Below are 25,187 nucleotides of genomic sequence, written 5' to 3'. Positions count from 1 at the left end.
ACATACAGACAGAATTTGCGATTGCTATATGTCACTTGGTTAATACCAAGTGCCATAAAAAGAGTGCATCAGAAAAACAGAAGAGTGTTGGATGAGGTGGAAAAAATATAACAAGCAGAACTAATAATTGCTGTAAAAGATATTGATTCTTAGACTTCAGTTTTTATTTTATTTCACATTTATTAAATTTAAGTAAACCGCTAATTTATAATTTCTTAAGAATATTCTAATTTTTGGAATATTAACTAAACATGTGAAAAAGCCATACATCTTTTTTGTTTATCTGTTAGCCTATGTATCTAGGAGTATGTAAAAAAAAAATATGAACACTCTACCAGGTCTGAGACCTGAGATATTACAATTTTAGTAAATCCTGACAACGGTTTAAAAATAATAAAAACACCTGATTGTAATATTTTATTATTTTTTGTAGTTGAGATAGGTTAGTGAATGTATTTTTTCTTTATTTTGAATATATTAATTAAATATTATGCAAAGTTTCATGGTGATATCTCAAACAGTTTTCAAGATATTAATTTTTTAAGCTACAAGTTACATTGCAAGACGCGAAATCCGAGACCTAAAATCGCGTTAAATTAAGAAAATTAAAAAAAAAATTGTAGAAAAAAACTATAAGAGATAGAGAAATAAAATTTGGTATTTATCAATTGGATAGCAAATGCAACACTTGCGCCAAGTTTCATCAAAATCTAAAGAGGTGGGTGTCATGACCTTGTTGACTTGACATGGAATGACCCTTTAACTTACTTGTATCGAACTCCAGTTTACTCTTAGCTACCCAATTTTAAATACATCTGTCTATTAATCTTCAGTCAATGTTATCTTGTGAGTCAGTACGTTCCATAATTTTAGAATCACCAGCATAAGGGCTGATGAAGTACTGAAATCCTAGGGACCGAAGACTTTCATTCCTATCCCGTAAGGATCCTGGATAGTAGCAAAAAGGAGACAGAGCTTTGACAGGTCGGAGCAAAATTGGCATAGAAAGATGGGATCCAAAGGAGCAATGGAAGTGACTTTAAGATTCAACCCGATTCTAATTAAATTTTTTCTACAACTTAATACACCTGAAACATGAATGGTTGCTAAAGCTATCTAAGGTATATGGAGCTTTCTGAATAGAAGAGGTGATTTCAGTTTACCAATAACGTGATATAGTTTGCAGAAACGATAGCACCTAGTGGAAGGATACAAAGCCAAGATAAGATACCAATGGAGGGCATTTCATAACCTGGACATTTAGCTGGAGGAAATAGATTGTAAAAGTATTTTCGACATCTGGCAATATATATGGTATGTATGAAGAAACCAAACATTAGTCCCCCATAATTAGTTTCTATTTAGTGTGTTGGCACCAGGCCTTCGTGGCCTAGCAATTTCCATAAAGAAATCCTTTTCCATTTTCATCGAAAATCTTAACTTCAGTTTCTTCCATTATTCATAAAAGATACAGGTTTTTCAACCACACATGAGAAATAAGTCATTTCAAACTTATTCATTGGGTATGTGCCTTTTAAAACATTTTCTCATAATTCAGCAGTTGATATATTTTTCTTTATACAGTGGGAAGAAGTCCATTTCTTCCCTAAGGAAACGACAGCATATCGAGAAAAGCTTTTATTTATTCAGGAATGCACTTGTTCAAAATTTAATCTGAGTGTTCAACCTAAGCAATGAGGCACAATGTACATTCATTGGATAAATTCACTAGAATACTTGCTCTACATAATTTTTTTTTTTTTTAATATCTTCAGCACTTACAAGGCTGGCAACGTCCAATCACAATGTTCCATTTAGTTCAGTGAGTCGGCTAGCCTACCATCAACCATACTTTTACAGCTACTTGAAAAAAAGAAAAAAAGACCATAACTTACTATCAGTTAGCGCCATGGAATGTTCTAGGCCACAAGCTATTTGGATGACCTTTTTCGACTCTAAAGACTCTATTAGTGTCGGCATTCTAATAAATTCTAATTCATAACCATGGCCTATAAAAATAAAATGATCAATTGTGTTTCGTAATTAGAGGTACATAAGATTTTTTTTTTATAAGACCAAAGAGAAAGGGAAGAGTTACATCCCTGTATTTCTATTTCAATAAAAAAATACTTTAATTTTACAATTTGCTTCTAACACCTGTTTTAGTTAGCCAGTATCATTATTCTTTAAGCACTTGGGACATCAAAATTTTGAGATACATTTTGTTCAACGTAGTTGAAAGGTCCGGAAATTATGGCTTTCACATAATTGTATGAAGTATCACATTCACCCATAGCCCTCAGGACATGGGTTGTAAGATATAACCTGGGGGCACATAAGGTTTATACAGAAATCGTGATCGTATAAACTTCGGAGAGGGCTCATTGGATTGGTAATCAATTCCAGTCCCCATTTTAATATTCAAAGTGATTGGAGGGCAGATACCCTCCCAAAACGCGTCATAATGTCTCAAAATGATATTTTGGGACAATTGAAATTTTAAGATAGCAACTTTATCAAAAATAGTTAAAAGACCATGTAACAAGGATTTAGGGTTGAAATCAACCCCAGAGACTGAGGGCAAGGGTTTAAGTTATGCCCTAGGGGCATTTAAGTTTTTATGGAAGGGATGGTAGCATAAAATTTAGAAGAATCCCATTTGATTTGAAATCGGAAGCTATAGTACCCTTTTTTAGAGTCGAAAGTGACTTGAAAGTAACCAGCCTTCCCTCCTCCCTGTCAATAGTTTCCCCAACACACCCAATCAAAATTTTAAGATAGCAATTTTGTTCAGCGTAGTTGAAAGGTCCAGACATTGTATGTTTGAGGATGACGTTCACCCACAGCCCTCAGGGCAGGGTTTGTAAGGTATGCCCTGGAGGCATATAAGGATTTTTATAGAAATGGAGGTTGTATATAATTCAGAGGGATCTCCTTGGAAAAACAATCAGAATTTTTGCTTTGCCCTTTTAAGGAATGAAAGTGATAAAAGGGCAGCTACCCCCTCCCCATAATTCGTCTTTTCCCGAAATGTAGACAATATTAATTTTGATATTTCACCATTAGCCATTTTTTTCAAAATAGTCAAAATATCGAATAATAATGCTTTTGAGGGTTGTTATAAGCCACCAGAGCCTGAGGGCAAGGGTTGTAAGTTATGCCCCGGGGACATTTAACGTTTTTATGGAAGGGATGGTTGTATAAACTTTAGAGGTGGCTCATTTGTTTGAAAATTTGAAGGGTCAAGTTCCCCTTTAAGAGTCAAGTGATGGAGGTGAACTAGTCCCCTTTCCCCCTCCCCAACTACCCCTCTTTTATGAAACACATCTGATTGAAACTGTAAGATGTCCATTGTAAAACCAAATAGTCCAAAGAACATATAGCAATGCTTCTAGGATCGGCCCCTCCCCCCAGAGTTCTTGGGCAAGGACTAAGTTATGTCTTGGAGGCATATAAGGTTTTTATAGAATGGATTGTCATATAAACTTCAGATGAGGCTCATTTGATTTGAAATTGGAAGTTATAGTACCCTTTTTAAGAGTCAAAAGTAATTTGAGAGCCTCAGAGCAAGGGCTGTAAGTTAGGCAATTTGCTCGTTGTTTACATATAGTATATGCTATTGAGAAAAGGTATGCACGTTTGACTACTACTTTCCCAAAATACGGAGGGTATTAAGGTAAGTCCTTCAAGGATTGTTGAACTAAATCAAAACATGTTATGTGTATATGGGTTGTCAAAAGGGCGTAATTCAGGAATGACTGAGTATATTAATTTGAAACTTTCAAGAATTAATATTGGAGATGATCAATTGATCAAAAAGGCAATATTTGGAAAAAGAATTGGATGTTTTCATTTTTATAACTTTAATAAATCAAACACTTTTAAGATTTTAAGGAATAAATATGAGCATATGTATATTAAACTAACAATGCACATTCATTTATTCTTTTTAGTTAAATCCAAATTATGTTCTTCCCTTGAGTAGGCATAGGGTTTGTGAGCCCAAATAATGTTAAATTTTTGCTCGTTTTGGAATTGACTCGGTATTTATTGTAATTTCTGTTCGTTCTGGGTTTCATTTATTTATTGATGCTGATTTGTAGTAGTTTTACGCTTGGTAGATCTTTTGATTCCATTTTTGCTCAATTTTTGGGTTAATATAGAGTTCTTTACTTTTCTTTGAAAAACTTATTTTTTGGAAAAAGCTTTTGTTACTAATCACATCACAAAACCAGATTTCAACCCAGTGGCACATACTTCTCCCCACCCACCAATTCCATTCAAAGCAACAATCTATATTCTTTCCCGTGAAGATTGCAATTCCTTAGTATATTTTGTTACAAAATCTACCACCCAATTGATCCAAAAACGGCATATTATATTCGTTTAGGCATGTTGTTAGTTAGATTGGTCAGAAAAACAGAATTTTTAGCAGATCTAAAATTTTATTCGAGATAGGGGAGCACAACATTTCATGGAAGATCACGGAGAGAGACATAATTCAATCAACACTATGGGGTTGCCATTCTTAATTAATTATAACTGTTTTTACTAATTTTTTCCTTCCATTCTGTTTCACCAAGTGATTTTTCGTTGTTTTTCGTTCATTCAAAAATTTCAGGGAATTTTTTGTTTAATTGGTGTTTTTTCTAGAATTAATAAAAACACAGGCTTTTTAAAATCAAGTTTATTAAAGAGAAGTGTACTGCTGCATGAGAAGAAATAAAGTAAAATAATAATCACAGCATTAAATGAACCATTGATTCATTGTTAGGAAAATCCCTATGAATGAATATGACCCAAAACAAACAGAAATTACGATGAATAATAAAGTCAAACTTACAACGAACAGAAAACACATTTTCCTTTTTTTCTAGATCTTCAGTAAAGTAAAATAATAAAGTAAAATAATAAAGTAAAATAATAATCACAGCATTAAATGAACCATTGATTCATTGTTAGGAAAATCCCTATGAATGAATATGACCCAAAACAAACAGAAATTACGATGAATAATAAAGTCAAACTTACAACGAACAGAAAACACATTTTCCTTTTTTTCTAGATCTTCAATTCGGATGTCTTTAAAACTTAAAATTTTTAGCACGTGAACGTAAAAATAAAATAAAATATTTCACAAAAAAACATTTTGGTAGCTTAGTTTTAACAAAATGGTTATCTCAAAATCTTGATAGGGTTTAAGCAGAAGAGAAGGACATCTAGGAGGGCTTGGGAGGTGGGGTTATTACCCTTTGATCACATTCTACTCTTAAAAAAAAGGCAACGGAACATTTAGTACCAATCCAGTACATGCAATGTTTCTACGACACTTCCCGTACCAAGTATCCCAGGAAAAAAAGGAGAATACAGTGAAACCATATTGCTCTTTACTTAGGCAGTGCTATTGTACTGCTTATGATCAAGAATAGTGCTAAAATTCAAACGAAAAATGGCACATAAACGTTAAAATTGAATTAGTGAGGGTGTTTTAGTCTTGGAGAGGCAGTGCATTAAAACAGGCATACACTGCTATAGAAGGACACCATACAATGCCACCCACTTCAAACTTGATCTATCAGATCAAAGGGATCTCGATCTGTACCATAGAGCTAGTCTGTCACCAACAGAGCCTGACGCAGATGCTGGCATTCGTCCATGTGTTTGTACCTCGGTTGATGACAATGTTAATTTCCCGTATAGGCATAACCCTCTTCAGGAAGCACGTGTGCCTCCTACAGGAAAAACGTTTCAGGTTTGTTCTAAAAGCCTATATAATCAAAAACTATAGTCTTTCTACCAGTTTAAGAAAGAAAGGAGGCAAATTTACAGTTTTATCGCTCTTTCAGAGATTTTTGTCTACATTAGACCTAGTGAATTAGCCTTTCTATATAGATCTATGCAACGAGTAACAAGGACACGGATATCGCAAAACTCTCAAAACACAAATTATGACGTGTAAGATTTATTGTTTGATAAAAATTAAATGACCTGAACTTTTTAATAGAAAGAAAGGCATGTAGTAAGTAATTTTTAAATTTTACTCAAACAACAATTTCTAGTTCCTGCGACACGTGCCCTCTCTAGGCCCACTCACCGCTTTAAAGTTTTAAGCAGAAAAGTAGGCAAGTTTTATTCACTAATTGGTTTAAAATATTGGGTCAAACACCTTTGGACACATAAGACACAAGAACGACGATTTTTATAGACGCTTTTCCCTTTGTATCCAAATCTTAAGATCCGCCACGAAAGGTCTAGTTTTTAACGGTCTAGTTTTCTGAGGCGAGGGGGATTGATTTTTAGAGGAGAACACATTCAACCTCTGAAAATGCACCCTCTCAAATCAGCCTCAAACACATTCAGCATAAAAGTGCCAAAATTGCCCAGATGGAAATTCTATAGCCAGGTGTCTACAGACAAGTAGACATCGCTTAAAAAATTTAAAAACGTGAATCCTTATGGTTTATGTACTTAGACATCAAAGTTTCATACTATAGGCAGTCGCCATCAGAGCGAATTAAATAATACTGCAACGCAATAACATATTTTTACCGAAGTTAAAAGTTTTTCATATTTATTATTTGAGAGGTAAACGTAGTGATGGACACGAGATTAGATTTTTGTATAGCAGAAACAGAAAATAAGTGTTATATATTGGGACAAAGCAAAGCAGCCTTAACTTCCACTTTTTAACCACAAATGTGGAGTGGATTATTTACTATCTTTAGGAGTAATTTAACATGGCAGTATTTGTGTACATGGTGCGTTTTCAAACGTAACAACAGTGAAAAAAATCAAGAAAAATTAAAATTAAGTTTTAAACAGAGGTAGCTTGAATTTCTATTTCAAGACTGTCTTTAATGAGCAGCTCAATCACAGAGAAAGAGAGAAAGAGAGAGAAAGAGAGAGAAAGAGAGAGAAAGAGAGAAAGAGAGAGAGAGAGAGAAGAGAGAGAGAAGAGAGAGAGAGAGAGGAGAGAGGAGAGAGAGAGAGAGAGAGAGAGTGAGAGAGAGAGAGAGAGAGAGAGAGAGAGAGAGAGAGAGAGAGAGAGAGAGAGAGAGAGAGAGAGAGAGAGAGAGAGAGAGAGATGCGACTTAATTTACTTAATTTATGCGACTTAATTTACTTTACACCTCAATTAAGTTCCTCAACAGAAAATAATTATAAGGGTTGAAATCCAAGCAAGTGAGCTGAAATACAAATTATAACACCAAAAACGTGCTTGCAACTTGCCTAACTGTCCAGAGGAATTACAACCCCAGCTGAAAATGTGTCCCTTCTGATCGAGAGCCAAAGAATGGGCCAAACCAGCAGCAGCTTTGAGAATCTTTTGATGCTGCAAGTTGCCGACAGGCCCTGGAATAAATACTGAATTCTTATGAAACAGAAACACGAAAGAAAAACAAAAAAATGTCGAAAGTTGCAATATTTCTAATAGCATCATTAATTAGAGGAAGGTCTTATTTCAAGAATATTTCAATTACAAAAAAAAAATCAAATGTTACCTAGTAACTGTCACAAAAACAAATTGCCGTTACTAGTTTATAAACATTGTTTCCTTATTTTTGGGTTAATCGTTGTCATATATAAGATACTTGAGTCTAATTTGGGACGAAAAAGTTTCATTTTGTAAAAAGAATGAAGTAATTAACTGCTTACGAACCTAATTTGATTCGGTAGTAATGCAACATTTTGTTTTAACTTATTTAAAATAAACATTACAAAGCAAACAAAGTTTTCAAAAAAAATTACGAAACAGAAAGCAGGAGATGCAAATTTGATATTCTTCCTGTAAAATTAGAATACATCAAACTACAAAACTGTGTTTTGGAATAGTTCAACATAAAATACTGCAGCTCGCATTTTATATTTTATTTTCTGATACAAAACGGGGCCTCAGGGCATAACTGATGTTAAATGATTCGGGTAAAACAGGTGATTTTGCAACAAGTCTACAGCTGTAATTTCAACTGACAAGACGATAGACTTATATCATTAGAATAATTTATTATAGATCTATCCTTTCACCAAGCCATACCAGTGATATTCCTTGGCATTTATCTTAGAGAACAATCTGAACTTGCATAAAAATGTAGGAAAAAGTTCTGGATGTCTCCTGTTTGAATTATGTTTTCAGCAAATTTTGAAAAAAAACTGCAGAGCAAATTTTATGAATAATTTTCTACATCAGTAAACCTTAATCTCAGCTACTGAACAATGGGAATAAAGTTGAATCTCAGCAACTGGAAGAGAGAGAAACTATCGTCTTACGTTGAATAAAAGATTGAAACCGTAAGGCTGCAAAGTATTTTTTTTATACCTGTCTCGGAAACACTCTTCATGTTTTCTTGTTTTTCCTTTATTACTCGAAAGCTTTTGGTTTTGGGGCAGTTCCTTATGTTAGCAGGAAGTTTTTGTAATTTTTGGTTTAAATAGACTAAACATAGATCAAAACTTGGAGTAATCCAAGGTTAACTTGACAAGTTACATCACATGGTCTCTTTCTTCTAAGAAAGAATAATCTCAAGCGTCAGTTGGCTTTGCGTTTCCGAAAACAGAACGACATAAACTCGAACGCTAGTTTTTGTTTTTTTTATCATAGGGAATGTGCGTTGAATCTTAAGCCAAATTTTGGTAACTACACAACAGGGTTTAATGCAAAATGTAATTCTAAAAAAAAAAACAGACAAAGAAAAATATGCTGCAATATGTTTTTATTTTATGCCTCTCTCCGACACGCTCTTCAGGTACCATTTTAATACTTTTTCTTGTTTTTCCTTTATTGCTCAAAAGTTTTTGGTTTTCGGGCAGTTCCTTATGGCAGCAGGTAGTTTCATAAATTTTAGCTTAAATAAAATAAATATAAATGAAAACTTGGAGTAATCCAAGGTAAACTAGCCAAGTTACAATCACCTAGTGTCTTTGTTGCCTTGTTTCGACCAAGCTGACCATATTTATTGGATCCACATGACCATATCTGACCGTCATATAATACCATAAGCGTGTGATTCTCGCCAGACACGACTAGAACAAAATTAAATCTTTAGACGATTTTACCAAGTGCATGTATATAATTAATGTTTTCTACTTAGCAGCTGAATTCTTACAGATTCTACAGAATGGAATCCAAAAAATACTCCAGTAAGAATATTCTGTAAGTGTATATTTTTTTTTATGGCACTTGGTATTAAGCAAGTGACATATAGCGATCGCAAATTCTGTCGATCTGTCTGTCTGTCCCGGTTTTGCAACTTCAGGCAATTCCAGGCAAGCTAGGACGATGAAACGACATGTGTCCTAGGTCCTCTCCTTTTTTTAATTTATATAAATGATTTTCACCGCACTTTTACATCCCCGTGTCTCAACACACATTTTGATGATGATACGGCAGTTTCAATTTCTGAAAAGAATGACGAGGAGCTGGAGGCAAAACTGAATACTGCATTTTCTAATGTTCTTGATTGGTGTTCTTCAAATTTTATTGCTTTGAATGTATCAAAAACTAATTTCATAATTTACAGCAGAAAGTCAAATATCTGCCCTCGTATTACCCGAGTTACTTCTTCAAAGTATCTATTATCAATATCTCGTGTGAAAATGATAAAGTACCTTGGAATTGTGATTGACGAAAGCTTATCTTTTAAAACACACATTCAAAATCTACGATTAAATATTTCAAGGTATGTTGGTTTAATGCGAAGGTTGAAGCTTTGTTTGCCCTACTCTGCTTTACGAAGTATTTATTTTGCTCTGATTCAGACTAATATTAATTAGTGTTCTCTAGTATATTTATCTACATATAAAAGCCATATTAAACCAATACAGATTTTACAAAATAAAGCCCTAAGAATCCTTAAACTTTTTATTCCATCACCTATTGAACTTCCAAATAAGTCTTCTACTGCATCTTTATATACTTATCTAGATATACTTCCAATCTCTCAACAATTTGCTTTTGGAGCAATTCTTTTCAAAATCAATTATGATATTAAGAAATTACCGCCATATTACCTCCATCAAAGTTTGTTCTCCCAATCACAAGATTTACATAATTATAACACTCGACAAAAAAGGATATCTACATTGACAAGTATAATACTGAGAGATCTAAATTCGCCCCGTTTGTGTCAATAGCTCGGTGCTGGGATGCTCACAAGACTCTTATTGATAATTTTTCCTCTATTCATTTAATAAAAAGGAAACTTAAATTTCATTTAGTTCAGGATTATTTTTAATTAAGTATCTTTTTAGTAAGGCAAAGTTTTTGTATGGTTCGTTGCTCTGGGTGATTATGGGCCTCTCAGCTATCTTCCAGTATTAATTTATATTTAATAATATGGACATTTTTAATTTCTTCAATAGTATTGAATGATCCTGGGCTAGCTGCTACTTTCATATTATTGTTGTGTTATTGTATCTTTGCCGTCATGTTTATCTTTGTATTGTAGTGTGTTATTATTTTATCTTTGTCTAGGCCTAGTTTTTCGAGCTTGTCTCCCCATGGGCCTATGTCATTTATATATACATGTATGTGCGATTAATAAATAAATGAACTTGAACTTGTATCAGGAACCAGACCAGATTAAATTAGAAATAGTCGTTTTCCCGATTTGACAATCTGGGGGGGGGGTGAATGGGGGACCAGTTAATTCGGAAAAAATAGAAAAAATGAAGTATTTTTAACTTACGAACGGGTGATGGAATCTTAATGAAATTAAATAAAAAAACAATTTTTTTAACTGAAAGTAAGGAGCGACATTAAAACTTAAAACGAACAGAAATTAATTCGTATATGAAAGGGCTGCTTCCTTATCAATGTCCTACTCTTTACGCTAAAGTTTGGCTCTTTCTCTCAACTCTACTTTTTAAAACAGAAAAAACTTTAGCCTAAGGAGCAGGACGTTGATAAGGAAGCAGCCCCTTTCATATACGAAGTAATTTCTTTTCGTTTTAAGGTTTAATGTCGCTCCTTACTTCCAGCCAAAAAAACTTTTTTTTTTATCTAATTTCTGGACGTTTTTGAATCAATGCATGTTTTGATTTTGGCTCTCCGCAGAGGAATAATTAAAACCAAATTTGCATTTTTTTTTTTTTTTTTTTTTGCTAAATGGCCTAATAGTTTTTTGATCGAATGATTTTGAGAAAAAAAGGAGTAGGGGAGGAAGCCTAGTTGCCCTCCGATTTTTTAACTTGAAAAGGAAACTAGAACTTTGATTTTTTGCAAATATTTTCGTTAGTAAAAGATATACGTAACTTATAAATTAGCTTACGTAACGAACTTTTGTATTCTCATGTTTTTATTACATATATGAGGGGGTTCACCCCCTCGTCAGTACATCGCTCTTTACACTAAAGCTTAAATTTTGTCCCAATTCATTAAGAATGACCCCTGAATCACAAAAGCGGCTGAATAAATAGTTGAAATTACTAGAAATACTTTAGCGTAAAGAGCGAAGTATTAAGAGGAGGTGAACCCCTCCTATACGTAATAATTTCTGTTCGTTTTAAGTTTCAATGCTGCTCCTTACTTCCAGTTGAAAAAACTCTCGCAATATTCTAGGACCACTGGATCGATACGATCACCCCTGGAGAAAAAAAAACAAAAAAAACAAACAAACAAATAAATAAACACGCATCCGTGATATGCCTTCTGGCAAAAAATGCAAAATTCCACATTTTTGTAGATAGGAGCTTGAAACTTCTAAAATAGGGTTCTCTGATATGTTGAATCTGATGGTGTGATTTTTGTTAAGATTCTATGACTTTTAGGGGGTGTTTCCCCCTATTTTCTAAAATGAGGCAAATTTTCTCAGGCTCGTAACTTTTGATGGGCAAGACTAAACTTGATGAAACTTATATATTTAAAACCAGCACTAAAATGCAATTCTTTTGATGTAGCTATTGGTATCAAAACGTGAAATCGCGGCATCTTACGAATGGGTGATCGGATCTCAATGAAACTTGATATATAGAAGAATCTTATTTCTCTGATGCTCCATTTTCAATTGGAATCGGATCCGGGGACATAGAGGGTTGGAGGGGGGAAACAGAAATCTTGAAAACCGGGAATCTTGAAAAACACTTAAGAGTGGAGATATCGAGATGAAAATTGACGGAAAGAATAAGCACAACTTATAGATACAAGATTGACATAACTGGTACGGATCCGTTTTCTTTGGGGGGGGGAGAGCTGGGGGTTGTTAATTTGGAAAAGTTAGAAAAATTGAGGTATTTTTAACTTAAGAACAGGTGACCGGATCTTAATGAAATTTGATAATCAGAAGGAACTCGTGTCTCAGAGCTCTTGTTTCAAATCCCGACCAGATCTGTTGAAACTGGGGAAGCTGGAGGGGGAAACCAGAAATCTTGGAATATGCTTATAAATGTTGTAGATACGTGACTGACGTAACCGGACTTGATCTGCTCTTTTTGGGGGAGTTAGATGGTAGGGTTCAGTGCTTTGGTGAGTTTGGTGCTTCTGGACGTGCTAGGACGGTGAAAATTAGTAGTCGTGTCAGGGAGCTGTACAAATTGACTTGATATAGTCGTTTTCCCCGTTCCAAACATCTGGGGGGCTGAAGGGAGAGGAAAAATTAGAAAAATTGAGGTATTTTTAACTTGCAAGTGGGCGATTGGATCTTAATGAATTATGACATTTAGAAGGACCTCGTGACTCAGAGCTCTTATTTTAAATCCCGACCGGCATTAAGCCTCTAATTTTCCTTTTAAAGCAATCTATTGATTCTTAGAATTTTGCAGAGCTCATACCATATGAGCTCTTGGCTCTTCCGACCTCGTCACAAGTGCCATATCAGCTCTTAGCTCTTGTTTAATAATAAATTACCAGAACCTTTCCACATTTTTATTAATTTATTCGTAATTTACCGCCATCATCCCACCTCTATTTATAATAATGAACATTTCATAGATAGTTTCTGTCCAACTACAAGAGCAGAATTCTCAATTGGATATACTGTTATTAACACCCGGAATTCACTTGAATTAGACCTGTGGTAAAGTTTTTTCAACTGAAAGTAAGGAGTGACATTAAAACTTAAAACGCACAGAAATTACTTCGTATATGAAAGAGGCTGCTTCCTCATCAACGCCCCGCTCTTTACGCTAAAGTTTGAAGTTTTTTTACTGTTTTAGAAAGAAGAACTGAGAGAAAGAGTCAAACTTTAGCGTAAAGAGCGGGGCGTTGATGAGGAAGCAGCCTCTTTCATATACGAAGTAATTTCTGTGCGTTTTAAGTTTTAATGTCACTCCTTACTTTCAGTTGAAAAAACTTGTTTTTTTTTTATTTAATTACAAAGAGAACGGGTGTTACAAAGCAGGAATATGGGAAAACACTTCTTTGTATTGTACGCGACAGGAGACAGAGTTGGTGGGGGACACCCTAGAGCTTTTTGGGTGTGGGTCTGCGTAATATCTAGCGAGATAGGGCAGAAGTTTCTAATTTGAAACGTTTACTTCTATATAGAACCAGTCTCTTTGTTGTCGGCAATTGGGCGTTCTGGCAGAGACAATTATCTCAATCACTTTACTTGGGTGGTCCCTTTGTCTAATTTTAACTCGAATTCCAGCCCTTTTCCCACGCCGCCTTCTTATTTTTTGTCCGTACAGAGTAACGCATCCTGGCGAAGCCTTCAGCAGTCCAAGTTTGCTCAAAAGAATGAAGGTAGCTGGCGCTAGTGGTGAAAATGGATGAAGCCTAATTTTAATGAGCGTTTTCACTAAACTGCTGATACCTGTGACATCAGCTTGCGGTAGCCATCTAGTGGAACTTTCAGGAGTCAAAGTAGATGGCGCAATCACCAAGCGAGGTAAATAAAATTCGGATAGGGTGATCTTCTCGAATTTAATTTACATAATAATGGAACTAAACAAAAGTCAGGAATACTAAATCTTTGGTTACTTGCACAATCACTTCGGGAAACTCGGAAAAACCAACACTAAACAATCTAAACTAAGATGACAAGGTTCAGCTATTTCATAGCACCATCCCATGAGCGTGAGAACAACTTACGAGCCTGAGAAAAGTTACAAGCCTGAGAAAATTTGCCTTATTTAGAGAAAATAGGGGGAAACGCTCCCTAAGTCATAAAATCTTAACGAAAATCACACCATCACATTCAGCGTATCAGAGAACCCTCCTGTAGAAGTTTCAAGTTTCTATCAACAAAAATGTGGAATTTTGTACTTTTAGCCAGAAGACAGATCACGGATGCGTGTTGAACTATTTGTTGTTTTTTTTTCAGTGGTGATCGTATCCAGTGGTCCTAGAATGTCGTGAGATGGCTCATTTTAACGAGAATTAACAGTTTTAGTGCCCTTTTTAAGTAACCAGAAAAATTGGAAGGCACCTAGGCCACCTCCCACCTACATTTTTTCCCAAAAGTCACCGGATCAAAATTTTTAGATAGTTATTCTGTTCCGCTTAGTCAAAAACCTAATTTCAACTATTTATTCTATAGCCTTTGTGATTTAGGGGTCATTCTTAAAGAATTGGGACAAAATTCAAGCTCTAGTGCAAAGAGCATGTATTGACGAGGGGGCGAACCTCTCATATACGTAATTAAAAAAACAAGTTTTTATAACTGCAAGTAAAAAGTGACATTAAAACTTAAAACGAACAGAAATTATTCCGTATTTAAAAGAGATTGACCCTCCTCAACAACTCACTCTTTACGCTAAATTTTGACTCTTTCTCACAACTCTTGCTTTTTAAAACAATAAAAACTTCCGTCGGAATGAGCCCTCTCACGAAATTCTAGGACAACTCTGAAAAAAAATGAATAAAATAAATAAATAAAATAAACATGCATCCGTGATGTGTCTTTTGGCAAAAACTACAATATTCCACATTTTTGTTGATGGAAGCTTGAAACTTCTACAGTAGGATCCTCTTGTACGATGAACCCGATACGCTGAATCCGATGGTTAATATTCTATGACTTTTAGAGTGGGTGTTCCCCCATTTTCCAAAACAAGTCGAATTTTCTCAGAATCGTAACTTTTGATAGGTAAGACTGAACTTGATGAAACTTTATTTGAAATTAGCATTAAAATTCTATTATTGTTTAAAAGTTTTTTTTATTGTTTTAAAAAGTAGAGTTGTGACAGAGTCAAACTTTAGCGTAAAGAGCGAGGCGTGTAGGAGGGGACAACCCCATTCACATACAGAACAATTTCTGTTCGTTTTGAGTTTTAATGTCACTCCTTACTTGCAGCTAAAAAAAAACTTGTTTTCTTTGTTTAATTTTAAAGGAGGTTGAGTTTTTTTAACACAATTTTGAAAAAGGTTCTGATACCTCGAATTCTTCTTCTCTTTTTCTTTGCTAATGGTGTATATGTATGTTTTTATTTGTATACTGTAGTCTATTTGTTTATAGCTGTGCACAATGTTTATCCTAAATAAGTATGTCATTGTCTGAGGTTAATGGAAAAATTCTCCCATTAACCGTTAATAGAACTTATCTAAGCCCATGCACAAAAGAGTAACTACGGCAGGCAATATTTGCATATGGTCCAAATTAGCAATTTCATTTTTAGTTATGTTCACACATGATTTTAGATCATTCAAAATTGTGTACTTCCATTGTTTTAATCAACACCTGTAACTTCTTTGACTCCTGTTATTACTTAAAAAAATCCAGGGAGATTCCTATAGTTACTTCCCAATAGCTTTATTTTTTATCAACTACAGTATTTTTTATGATAACTGAAATTATTGAACTTGGCAAATAAATTGCAGTACCAAACAGATACTGTTTCTGCATCAACATATTCACGAACCTAAGGTTACCAAGAAAGCCTATGTTTCTTTTCCCTCTTTTGGCACTGATAAAAAGGGAGTCAGAGGAATTGGGAGAGGGGCAATTTGTAAAACTACAAGTTTTTTTCCGCCTATAATGTACCAAAGATGACTTTCAAACAAGTTTGGGAGAGCCTCCCCCCTCCCCCGTAAAAATGAGTATGTGCATCATTTGTGTCAAATCTATATTTTTATATTTAGCTGTAATTAGCTGTTTATTAGCTGTAATTCAATTTGGAATTACTTTAAATCTCTGCTATATTTTGCGATCTCATCTATTGCTTTGCAACTATGTTCCCAGTAGCCTAAACTCTATAAATAAAAACTGCTACCGCACAGGAACAGTTTCGATAAATTACAAAAATAACCAAAAATAATAAAGAAGGTAGATAATTTCATTAAACCCATCTATAAACAAGAGCTAATAGCTCATATGGCACTTGTGACGAGGCAAAAAGAGCTAAGAGCCAAGATCTCATATGGTATGAGCTCTAAGAAAATTCTAAGAATCAACAGATTGATTTCAGAAAAGGAAAATCAGAGGCTTAATGCCGGTCAGGATTTAAAATAAGAGCTTTGAGTCAAGATATCCTTCTAAATATCAAATTCATTAAGATTCGATCACCCACTCATAAGTTATAAATACCTAATTTTTTCTCTCCCTTTAGCCCCCCAGATGGTCGAATCTGGGAAAACGATTTTATCAAGTCAATTTGTGCAGCTCCCTGACACGCCTACCAATTTTCATCGTCCTAGCACGTCCAGAAGTACCAAACTCGACAAATCAATGAACCCCTCCCCCCAACTCCCCCGAAGAGAGCGAATCCAGTACAGTTCCGTCAATCACGTATCAAGGACATTTGCTTATTCTATCCATCAGGCTTCATCCCGATTTCTCCACTCCAAGTGTTTTCCAAGATTTCCCCCTCCAACTCCCCCCAATGTCAAAAAATCTTGTCGGGATTTAAAAAAGAGCTCTGAGACATGGATTCCTTCTAAATATCAAATTTCATTAAGATCCGATCACCTATTCGTAAGATAAAAATACCCCAATTTTTACGTTTTCCAGGAATTCTGGTTTCCCCCTCAAACTCCCCTCAATGTCACAGGATCTGGTCAGAATTTAAAATTAGAGCTTTAAAGCACAAGATCCTTCTAAATATCAAATTTCATCAAGATCTGGTCACCCTTTTGTAAGTTACAAATACCTGAATTTTCATATTTACCCCCCTCCCCCTCCCCCCCCCCAACTCCACCAAAGAGAGCAGATCCAGATCGGTTATGTCAGTCACATATCTTAGACAGGTTTTTATTCTTCCCATTCAGTTTCATCCTGATTTCTCTGCTTTAAGTATTTTCTAAGATTTCCGGTCCCCCCCCCCCAACTGCCTCCCCCCCCCCCCCCTGTGACGCTGGATCTGGTTGAAATTTAAAATGAGAAATCTGAGTTACGAGGTCCTTCTAAATATGAAGTTTCATGAAGATCCGATCGCTCCTTCGTAAATTAAAAATAAGTCATTTTTTTCTAATTTTTCAGAATTAGCCCCACCCCCCCCCCCACCCCCCGAATAGAGCGGATCCGTTCCAATTATTTAAATCCCTTATATAAGACTTTTGCTTATTTTTTCCACCAAGTTTCATTAAGATCCGTCCAATCTAAGCGTTTTCCATGATTTTAGGTTCCCCTGCCCCCGAACTCCTCCCAATGTCACCAGATTCGGTCAGGATTTAAAATAAGAGCTTAGAGACACGATATCCTTTTAAATATCAAATTTCATTGAAATCCGATCACCCTTCCTAAGTTTAACATACCTCATTTTTTCTAATTTTTCAGAATTAACCCCCCACCAACTACCCCAAAGAGAGCGGATTCGTTCCGGTTATGTCAATCATGTATCTAAGACTTGTACTTATTTTTCCCACCAAGTTTCATCCCGATCCCTCCACTATGTGTTTTCCAAGATTTTAGGTTTCCCCTCACAACTCCCCCCCCCCAGTCACCAGATCCAGTCGGGATTTAAAATAAGAGCTCTAAGACACGGTATCCTTCTAAATATCAAATTTCATTGAGATCCGATCATCCGTTCGTAAGTTAAAAACACCTCATTTTTTCTAATTTTTCAGAATTACCCCCCCCCCCCCAACTACCCCAAAGAGAGCAGATCCATTCTGGTTATGTCAATCATATATCCAGGACTTGTGATTATTTTCCCCACCAAGTTTCATGCTGATCCCTCCACTCTAAGTTTTTCCAAGATTTTAGGCTTCCCCCTCCCAACACCCCCCCCCCCAAATGTCACCCGATCCAGTGGGTATTTAGAATAACAGCTCTGAGACACAATATCCTTCCAAACATCAAATTTCATTAAGATCTGATCAACCGTTCGTAAGTTAAAAATACTTCTATTTTTTCCGAATTAACAGACCCCCCACTCCCACCCAGATGGTCAAATCGGGATGTCAATGACAATCATGTATCTGGGACTTGTGATTATTTTTCCCACCAAGTTTCATCCCGATCCCTCCACTCTAAGTTTTTTTCCAAGATTTTAGGCTTCCCCCTCCCAACTCCCCCCCCCCCCCCCAATGTCACCCAATCCAGTTGGGATTTAAAATAACAGTTCTGAGACACAATATCCTTCCAAACATCAAATTTCATTAAGATCTGATCAACCGTTCGTAAGTTAAAAATACTTCAATTTTTCTATTTTTTCCGAATTAACGGGCCCCCAACTCCCACCCAGATGGTCAAATCGGGATAACGACTATTTCTAATTTAATCTGGTCGGGTCCCTGATACGCCTGCCCAATTTCTTCGTCCTAGCTTACCTGGAAGTGCCTAAAGTAGACAAATCGAGACCGACAGACAGACAGACAGAATTTGCGATTGCTATATGTCACTTGGTTACCAAGTGCCCTAAAAAGACAATTATAACAAAATACAATTGAAAATGTTTGAAACACATTGTTCAAATGATAAATGATATCAATATTATTTTTCATTGCCAGAAATGAATTTGGTAAATGATTCAGTAACAGCAAAGACTTATAGAGAAGATCAATTATTCAATAAGTGAGCTCTGTCCCAACAAATACACGACACTTCTATTCCATTAGAATACAAGGTTTTATAACCTTCCCAAACAACTCAGCCTGAGGACGACAATAACTAAGGCTAGTGTTAATGATACTAATAACGCTTTCATATTCCCACTTTCATCAGAAAGTAAGGCCAAATAATTAGTCAAGAGGTCAATACATGGGAGAGGGGGGAAAATGTAAGTTACAAAAATAGATTAATTATACGAAAATATAAGGAATTATAGAAATCACTTGAAAAGCTTGAGATTTTGGGGAGATGGGAGGAGCTACAGCCCGGAGGCCCACAAGCTCTCATGTCACACCTGAGTAAGATGAATATTAAAAAGAATTGACAAAAGTTATTGCTTTATATACTCTAGGTTGACAAAATGAATTATAATTTGACACTAGTAAACATTAAGGTCACAATGACTGACGAGGAAGACAAATCAGACGATGTAGTACCTATTTTTTTTCTTGACTTAACTCAAGCACTAAGTAAAAAATGTTCTTTATAAGGCTGATGAACAGTCTTTTATCTACGAGAACGCCAGAAAAATCAGATAAGAAAGGCAAATTTAATAATTGTAATAAATTAATTTAATCGTGAGTATAAAAAAATCATATGAAGGCTCGTTAAAATTCTAAAGATGCAAACTCTCCCATACAGGAAGAAAAACGTGATATGAGCATGAAAAAAAAAACATGACTGTAGTCTTCCCCCTCCCTTGGTAAGCCAATGCAAAGAGCCAATATTTAAAGCTGAATCTTTCCCGGTATTGGAGGAAGTAAAAATAAAACCTTGCTATTCACACAGACAACCTGCAGAGCATCCTCTATGAGGCAACCATCCAGGGACTCGAGGCAGTTGTTGACCAGGATTGGGAAGAAGCAGAGTGGATGTTAAACAGGAATACCATCCAAACACAATGAATCTCTGTAACAGTTCACATAGAGATGAATCCTTCTATTATACATGAAAAACAATGACAAAAGGCTCTGTATAGCTCAATCACATATACAGCGACCGTCATCAGCCGATTTGTTCTTTCTTCGTCATGAAAAGGAAGTGTGGTCTTCAAAAATACATAAAACATAGTATAGCTACACCAGGAGCAACACGTCTTTAAGGGGCCATTCTACCACATATTGCTGGTAATTCAAATTAAGGCAGCACAAAATGGATTCATGGCAATTATCTATGAAAAGATCTGACTAAGTTAGTGTTAGTTAAAAAGTAACATGTTATTAAAGCACTTGTAAGGGTGGAAAATTACCCCCTTTCCCTCCCAAATGTGGAGCTTTGGTGCTTACCATCTTTTAATTTCCATGATCCATCAAAATTCAGTTGAAGTGGCTGAAAAACACATCCATCTTCAGTGCCTTTACATCCCAGCTGACCATTCTCCGTTTTACCCCAACAAAACATTGTAGTAAGCAATCAAATCTGAAACAAAAGAAAAAGATTGAAGGATTAAGAAAGGGAAAAAATGGCCTCTGTCTTGAAAAATCTTTACTGTTTCCTCCTCTAGATGCCACTAATATCCTACTTAATATTGAATGCTTCAATAACTTGAACATAAACTGAATTTAGTTTGAATGCTACATTTGGATGATTTGAGTTCATTTATATTTTGAAATTAGATCAAATTATAAATTTTTTTCTTTCTTTCAACAATGAAACTTTGAAGATATGATTTAAAAGTGGCAAAAAAGTGAAAATACAATGATGATTCTTTGGGAAAACCTTAGTCATATTCAATAAAAATCTGTCAAACTTATTCATTTACTCTAAATAACGATGAAGAAATTTTGTCAATATTTTTGTTATTGATAACAATATTAATAAGAATGTACAAACATTGAAAATATTAGAAAATTCGATTTGCAAGTTAAATGCTGCAAAGGAATCAAATTTCATATTTCACTATAATTTTCAAATGAAAAAAAGTTCCTGCAAAACAAAGCCTTGTGAAAACTTGTTTTTTTTTTCCTATAAAGCAGAAAAACTTCGAAATTGTACCCATGATGAAAAAATTTTCATAGGGCATCCAAGGGATTTTGACTTTTTTTCTGATCAAAAGAAAACTTTTCACAAGACTGGAAATGTGAATTTTATTTACCCTCGTTCCTCCAACAATTCCCAGTTTTCTAAAAAAAAAAAAACTCAAAAAGCACCTTCTATATCACATTTCTTTAAATACATCAGTATTTTTCAGTGTTCTTATATATTATTGGTTTACACCCATACCACACTTTTGCAAAAGAAATCACATTATTCTTTCAGCAACTGTCATAAATAGAAGCAAAATTGCCCTGGCTTGAAAATTTGATTAATTCTTATTTGGTCCTGTGTAAAATTTTAAGCAAGAAAAAAGAATAAAAAGTTAAAATCTGCCACTTTAGTTCTCTAATGAAATTTTAAGCCAGTAAAGATTTTTTCTTTTTTTAGTTACAGAATTTTTTTCCAAGCAATACCTCAATTTTCTCATGGTTGAAGTCATTCATACACAATTATTTATTTAGACATTAGAAATATTCTAGGGATATTAATTTATTAATGATTGAGACTGTCACATATGTTTTTACAAAATCTGGTCATTTACATCTACTCCTATTCCTTGGAACACATTTAATCATGTGAAACAATACAATATCCCAAAGGAAACTTAATTTCTCAGGGATCTTAATTTTACAAATAGTTCAAGTATCTTTGGTAAGATTTTGATGAATGAATATTTTGACAGTATAGAAAAATAACACTAAAATTGAGAAAGTTTTCCATGTTTTCAAGAAAAATAGTCTAAGGGTAGATTTGGGTACTTTTTTGAGCAATTGTATATTATGGTCCTCACATCAGAAGAGACTTCATAAACACCTATATTTCATCCACAAATTATTTTGGTCTTGTGACATGGAATGGATAATTGTAGAAAATATAGAGATCATTTGATCACAAATTCTATCATAAAATGGCATTTCAAGTGCCAAAAACAATAAGAGGGGGTCTAGCCATGCTTTCAAGACCTATTGTATACCACGCACGTTTAAAGTCCCAAAAGTTGTTTGAATAGAATTTCATATAAGCTACTCATTTCAACAAAAATAATATTACACAAAAATCAAACAGGGCATCTTATAGTTATTCATAACAAACCTTATAGCTAAGATTTGTATCACCTTATTACTATTCACAGCGAAAATTGCGCTTTTCTTATTATCTCCAAACCAGTATATCATAGGAGAGAAATAGGATAAGAAACAAATATACCATTTCTATTCAGCATTCTTTCAAAATTCATAGAAAAATTATAGGCCTACACTCAGTAATCATAAAACAAAATAAGGAACATAAAATAAGGAATCTAATGGCAGCCTAGGTCTACAACTTTCAATTGCTTTGAAAATTTACTTCAAAACTGAACAGCCACTACAGATTTACCCTGGAAATTCTTTTGTGTGAAAGTATTCCATCAGGGTAGTTGATTCATGACAAACCTTGTCAAATGCTTTGGACAGATAAAGAAGAATCATGTCAACAGGAAGACCCTTATCAAGCAGTAGTCACTAATTTATATGTTTGGATGAGGTTAGTGTCCACAGATCTGAATCCATGTTGTGATGTGGAAAGGATGTTATTGAACTCAAGATGTTCAATTTGAGCTTTGTTGACAAATCTCTCAAGCACCTTAACAACTGAAGAAGTGATGCTTATAGGATGATAATTTTCTGCAGAGTCTCATTGTCCCTTTTTATGGATTGGGGCTATATAAGAGGTTTTCCAATCATGCGGTAGTTCCCCATTTTGAAGAGATAACCAGAGCAGCATGCACAGGGGATATTTGAGAGCTTTACAACACTCATTACAATGATGTGGATGTAATATCCACATGTTACATCCACATCATAGTAGGATGTGGATCCTACAATGAAGTAGGATCCACAAATATTAATAAATAAGTCAAAGGGTCTGGTCCCTTTGACTTTGTTACATCAAGTGTTTCCAAGCTCTAGATTTCACTTAGAAACACTTAATGAGGAAGGGAATTGTTTTAGGCTGTTTTCTAAAAATAACCCTTAAGTGTTTCTTTTCCAGAGCAAGGAGTTTTTTTTTAATTTAACCAAGAGTTATTGATGTCACTGGTGATAAGTATTGGCCAGTTTACAGATGAAAGTTCCTGCTGTATTGCCTCATAGTTGGTGAAAGACTGAGGACAAAATTTAGGTTGAGGACAGCTATTTAGAGACAACACAGACAGAACAACTAGGTGGTTGCTACTAGCAATTGGCAGTAAATAATCATTACAAATGAGGGAATCAGGATCCCACCTTCTGTCCCTAAAGAGCCTTACAATATTGAGCTGGATACATGGACCAGAGCCAAAATACTGAAAGCAATCAAGACCCTAAAAAACTACAAAGCCCCAGGTGAAGACAACCTCCCCCCAGAACTATACAAACAATGAACTGAGATCACTACTGAACAACTCCATGGCATTCTCAAAGGAGTGTGGAGGACCAACTCTTTTCCAAAAGATTGGAAGACATCAGTCATCCTCCCTTTCTATAAAAAAGGAGATAAAACTGAATGCAAAAATTACCACAGAATAAGTCTCATAGACATTGCAGTCAAAATATCTGGAATCATACTCTTGAACCACTTCAAAGAGGCAAGGGAGGAAAAAACTTGAGAAAATCAAACCAGCTTTTGACCAGGTAGATACTGTACTGATAAAATCTTTGCCTTTCACCTCATTATCAAGCAGTTTGAAAGGTACAACCTACCACTGATCTTGATGTTCCTGGACTTCATTGCTGCCTTTGACTCTGTCACTTGCAAAAAGCTTTGGAAGCTCCTAGAGAATGACAGAATGCTGCTGAAGTTTGTTGAACTGATGAAGGCATACTATGATGCATCAGTGAGCCCAGTTGGAGTCTATGGCAAAGAATTCCTGGTTGAGTTTGAAGTAAAACAAGGCTGTGTCCTCTCTCCAACTCTGTTCAATTACTGCATCAATTGGGTGCTTGAAATGCTCTGTCATCTTATCCAGGAGCACAGATTGGACAGAATCTCTTGCTGACTGACCTCAACTATGCATATGATGATGACTTTGATAGACACACCCAAGTTACAATTTTTTATTAGCAATGAAGATATCAAGCATACACTTTAAATCAAAGATATATTAAGCATAAAAGGATTTACAACACTAACTTGGATACTGTCTCTTACATAAACACCAACTCTTCTTTGACAATTTGGGTGCTCTAAGTTGCTAAATAGTTGATATCCCCAGATCTGTAGGGATGTTTCAGTAGCTGCAAATAGACTATTTTTAGTAACAGTTCAACAAAACCAACAACATCTGCAGCTTCTTCCTTAAGAAACACTCTGAATCAAAGAAACATTTTTGTCAGACAGTCAACATTGCTTGAAAGAATGCAGAAAATATTTCCAGAAAGGGGCTTTTGACACACAAAATGTGGCTGTTGAGACTCAGGGGTAACTTCAGATATGGCACTTAAAAACTTGAATCTGCTGAACTCTGACATGACATGAACATTATTAGATAGAACATTTGAATTATCATCAGCAGAACAAAAAAAAACTTAGATGGACATGAGAAATGTTTGGAGAAGGATTGGATGAAGCTTCACAAGGAATATCAACTGATGGTTTATCAAAACAACCAATAAAACCAGGCAATGGAGAAACAAAACTATTTACATGGAGAGACAAAACTATTTACATGGAGAGACAATGACATAACTAGGTTTCCATTGCAGATTGGTTTAGAGGGGGCTGGGGCTTCCCAACAGCAATGAGCACCCTCCTATTTTGCAACAATTTGGCCCTTGAAGATCATGGGGTTAGGCTCACCTGAGCTTGTTCTTCTTTTCAGCTCTTCAGCTATGGCCTTTCTCCTGTTTTGGATGCATCACCACTAAATTTTATATCCTTGTAGAGCTCACAGGAGCAGTTGATGGTTAACCTTTAGATGTCCAAACTTGGGACAGTAAAAAGGACAAAAGGGCATGTAGATGGCAGAGTTATTAGGGATTGGAAGTCTTCTCATATTATTGATGTGAACGTCTCTGAGCTTATACTTTTGATCAAGATAAAACTTGTAAATTACTGTAATATGTAAATAATTGAGTATACAACTCAAGATAAAAACCCAGCCAGGTCACTGGGTTGTTGAGACTCCATTTGCAACTATGTAAAGGGCTCTATGTTGCCTCTCCCTTTCTTTGGAAAAGAGGAGATGGATCTCACTATCAAGATTCTGGG

General features: G+C 35.2%; 1 protein-coding gene across 2 annotated transcripts in view; it reads right to left on the bottom strand.

Annotated features, from left to right (window-relative positions):
* The window catches only part of LOC136042407 (probable E3 ubiquitin-protein ligase HERC4), an 88,615-nt gene extending 68,263 nt beyond the window's left edge, over nt 1-20,352 (bottom strand). For both annotated transcript variants that reach the window (XM_065727381.1, XM_065727382.1), the window contains exons 1-4: nt 20,210-20,352; nt 8,911-9,021; nt 7,231-7,353; nt 1,896-2,009 (exon numbers count right to left, since the gene is read on the bottom strand). In XM_065727381.1, the coding sequence (XP_065583453.1) occupies nt 1,896-2,009; nt 7,231-7,353; nt 8,911-9,021; nt 20,210-20,324 (463 nt within the window). In that variant the 5' untranslated portion in view covers nt 20,325-20,352. The remainder of the gene's footprint in view (nt 1-1,895; nt 2,010-7,230; nt 7,354-8,910; nt 9,022-20,209) is intronic.
* Nucleotides 20,353-25,187: the final 4,835 nt, after the last annotated feature.

Source organism: Artemia franciscana, unplaced genomic scaffold (assembly GCF_032884065.1).
Source record: "Artemia franciscana unplaced genomic scaffold, ASM3288406v1 Scaffold_1259, whole genome shotgun sequence".
Taxonomy (NCBI): Eukaryota; Metazoa; Arthropoda; class Branchiopoda; order Anostraca; family Artemiidae; genus Artemia; species Artemia franciscana.
This window is presented reverse-complemented; position numbering and strand designations above follow the sequence as displayed.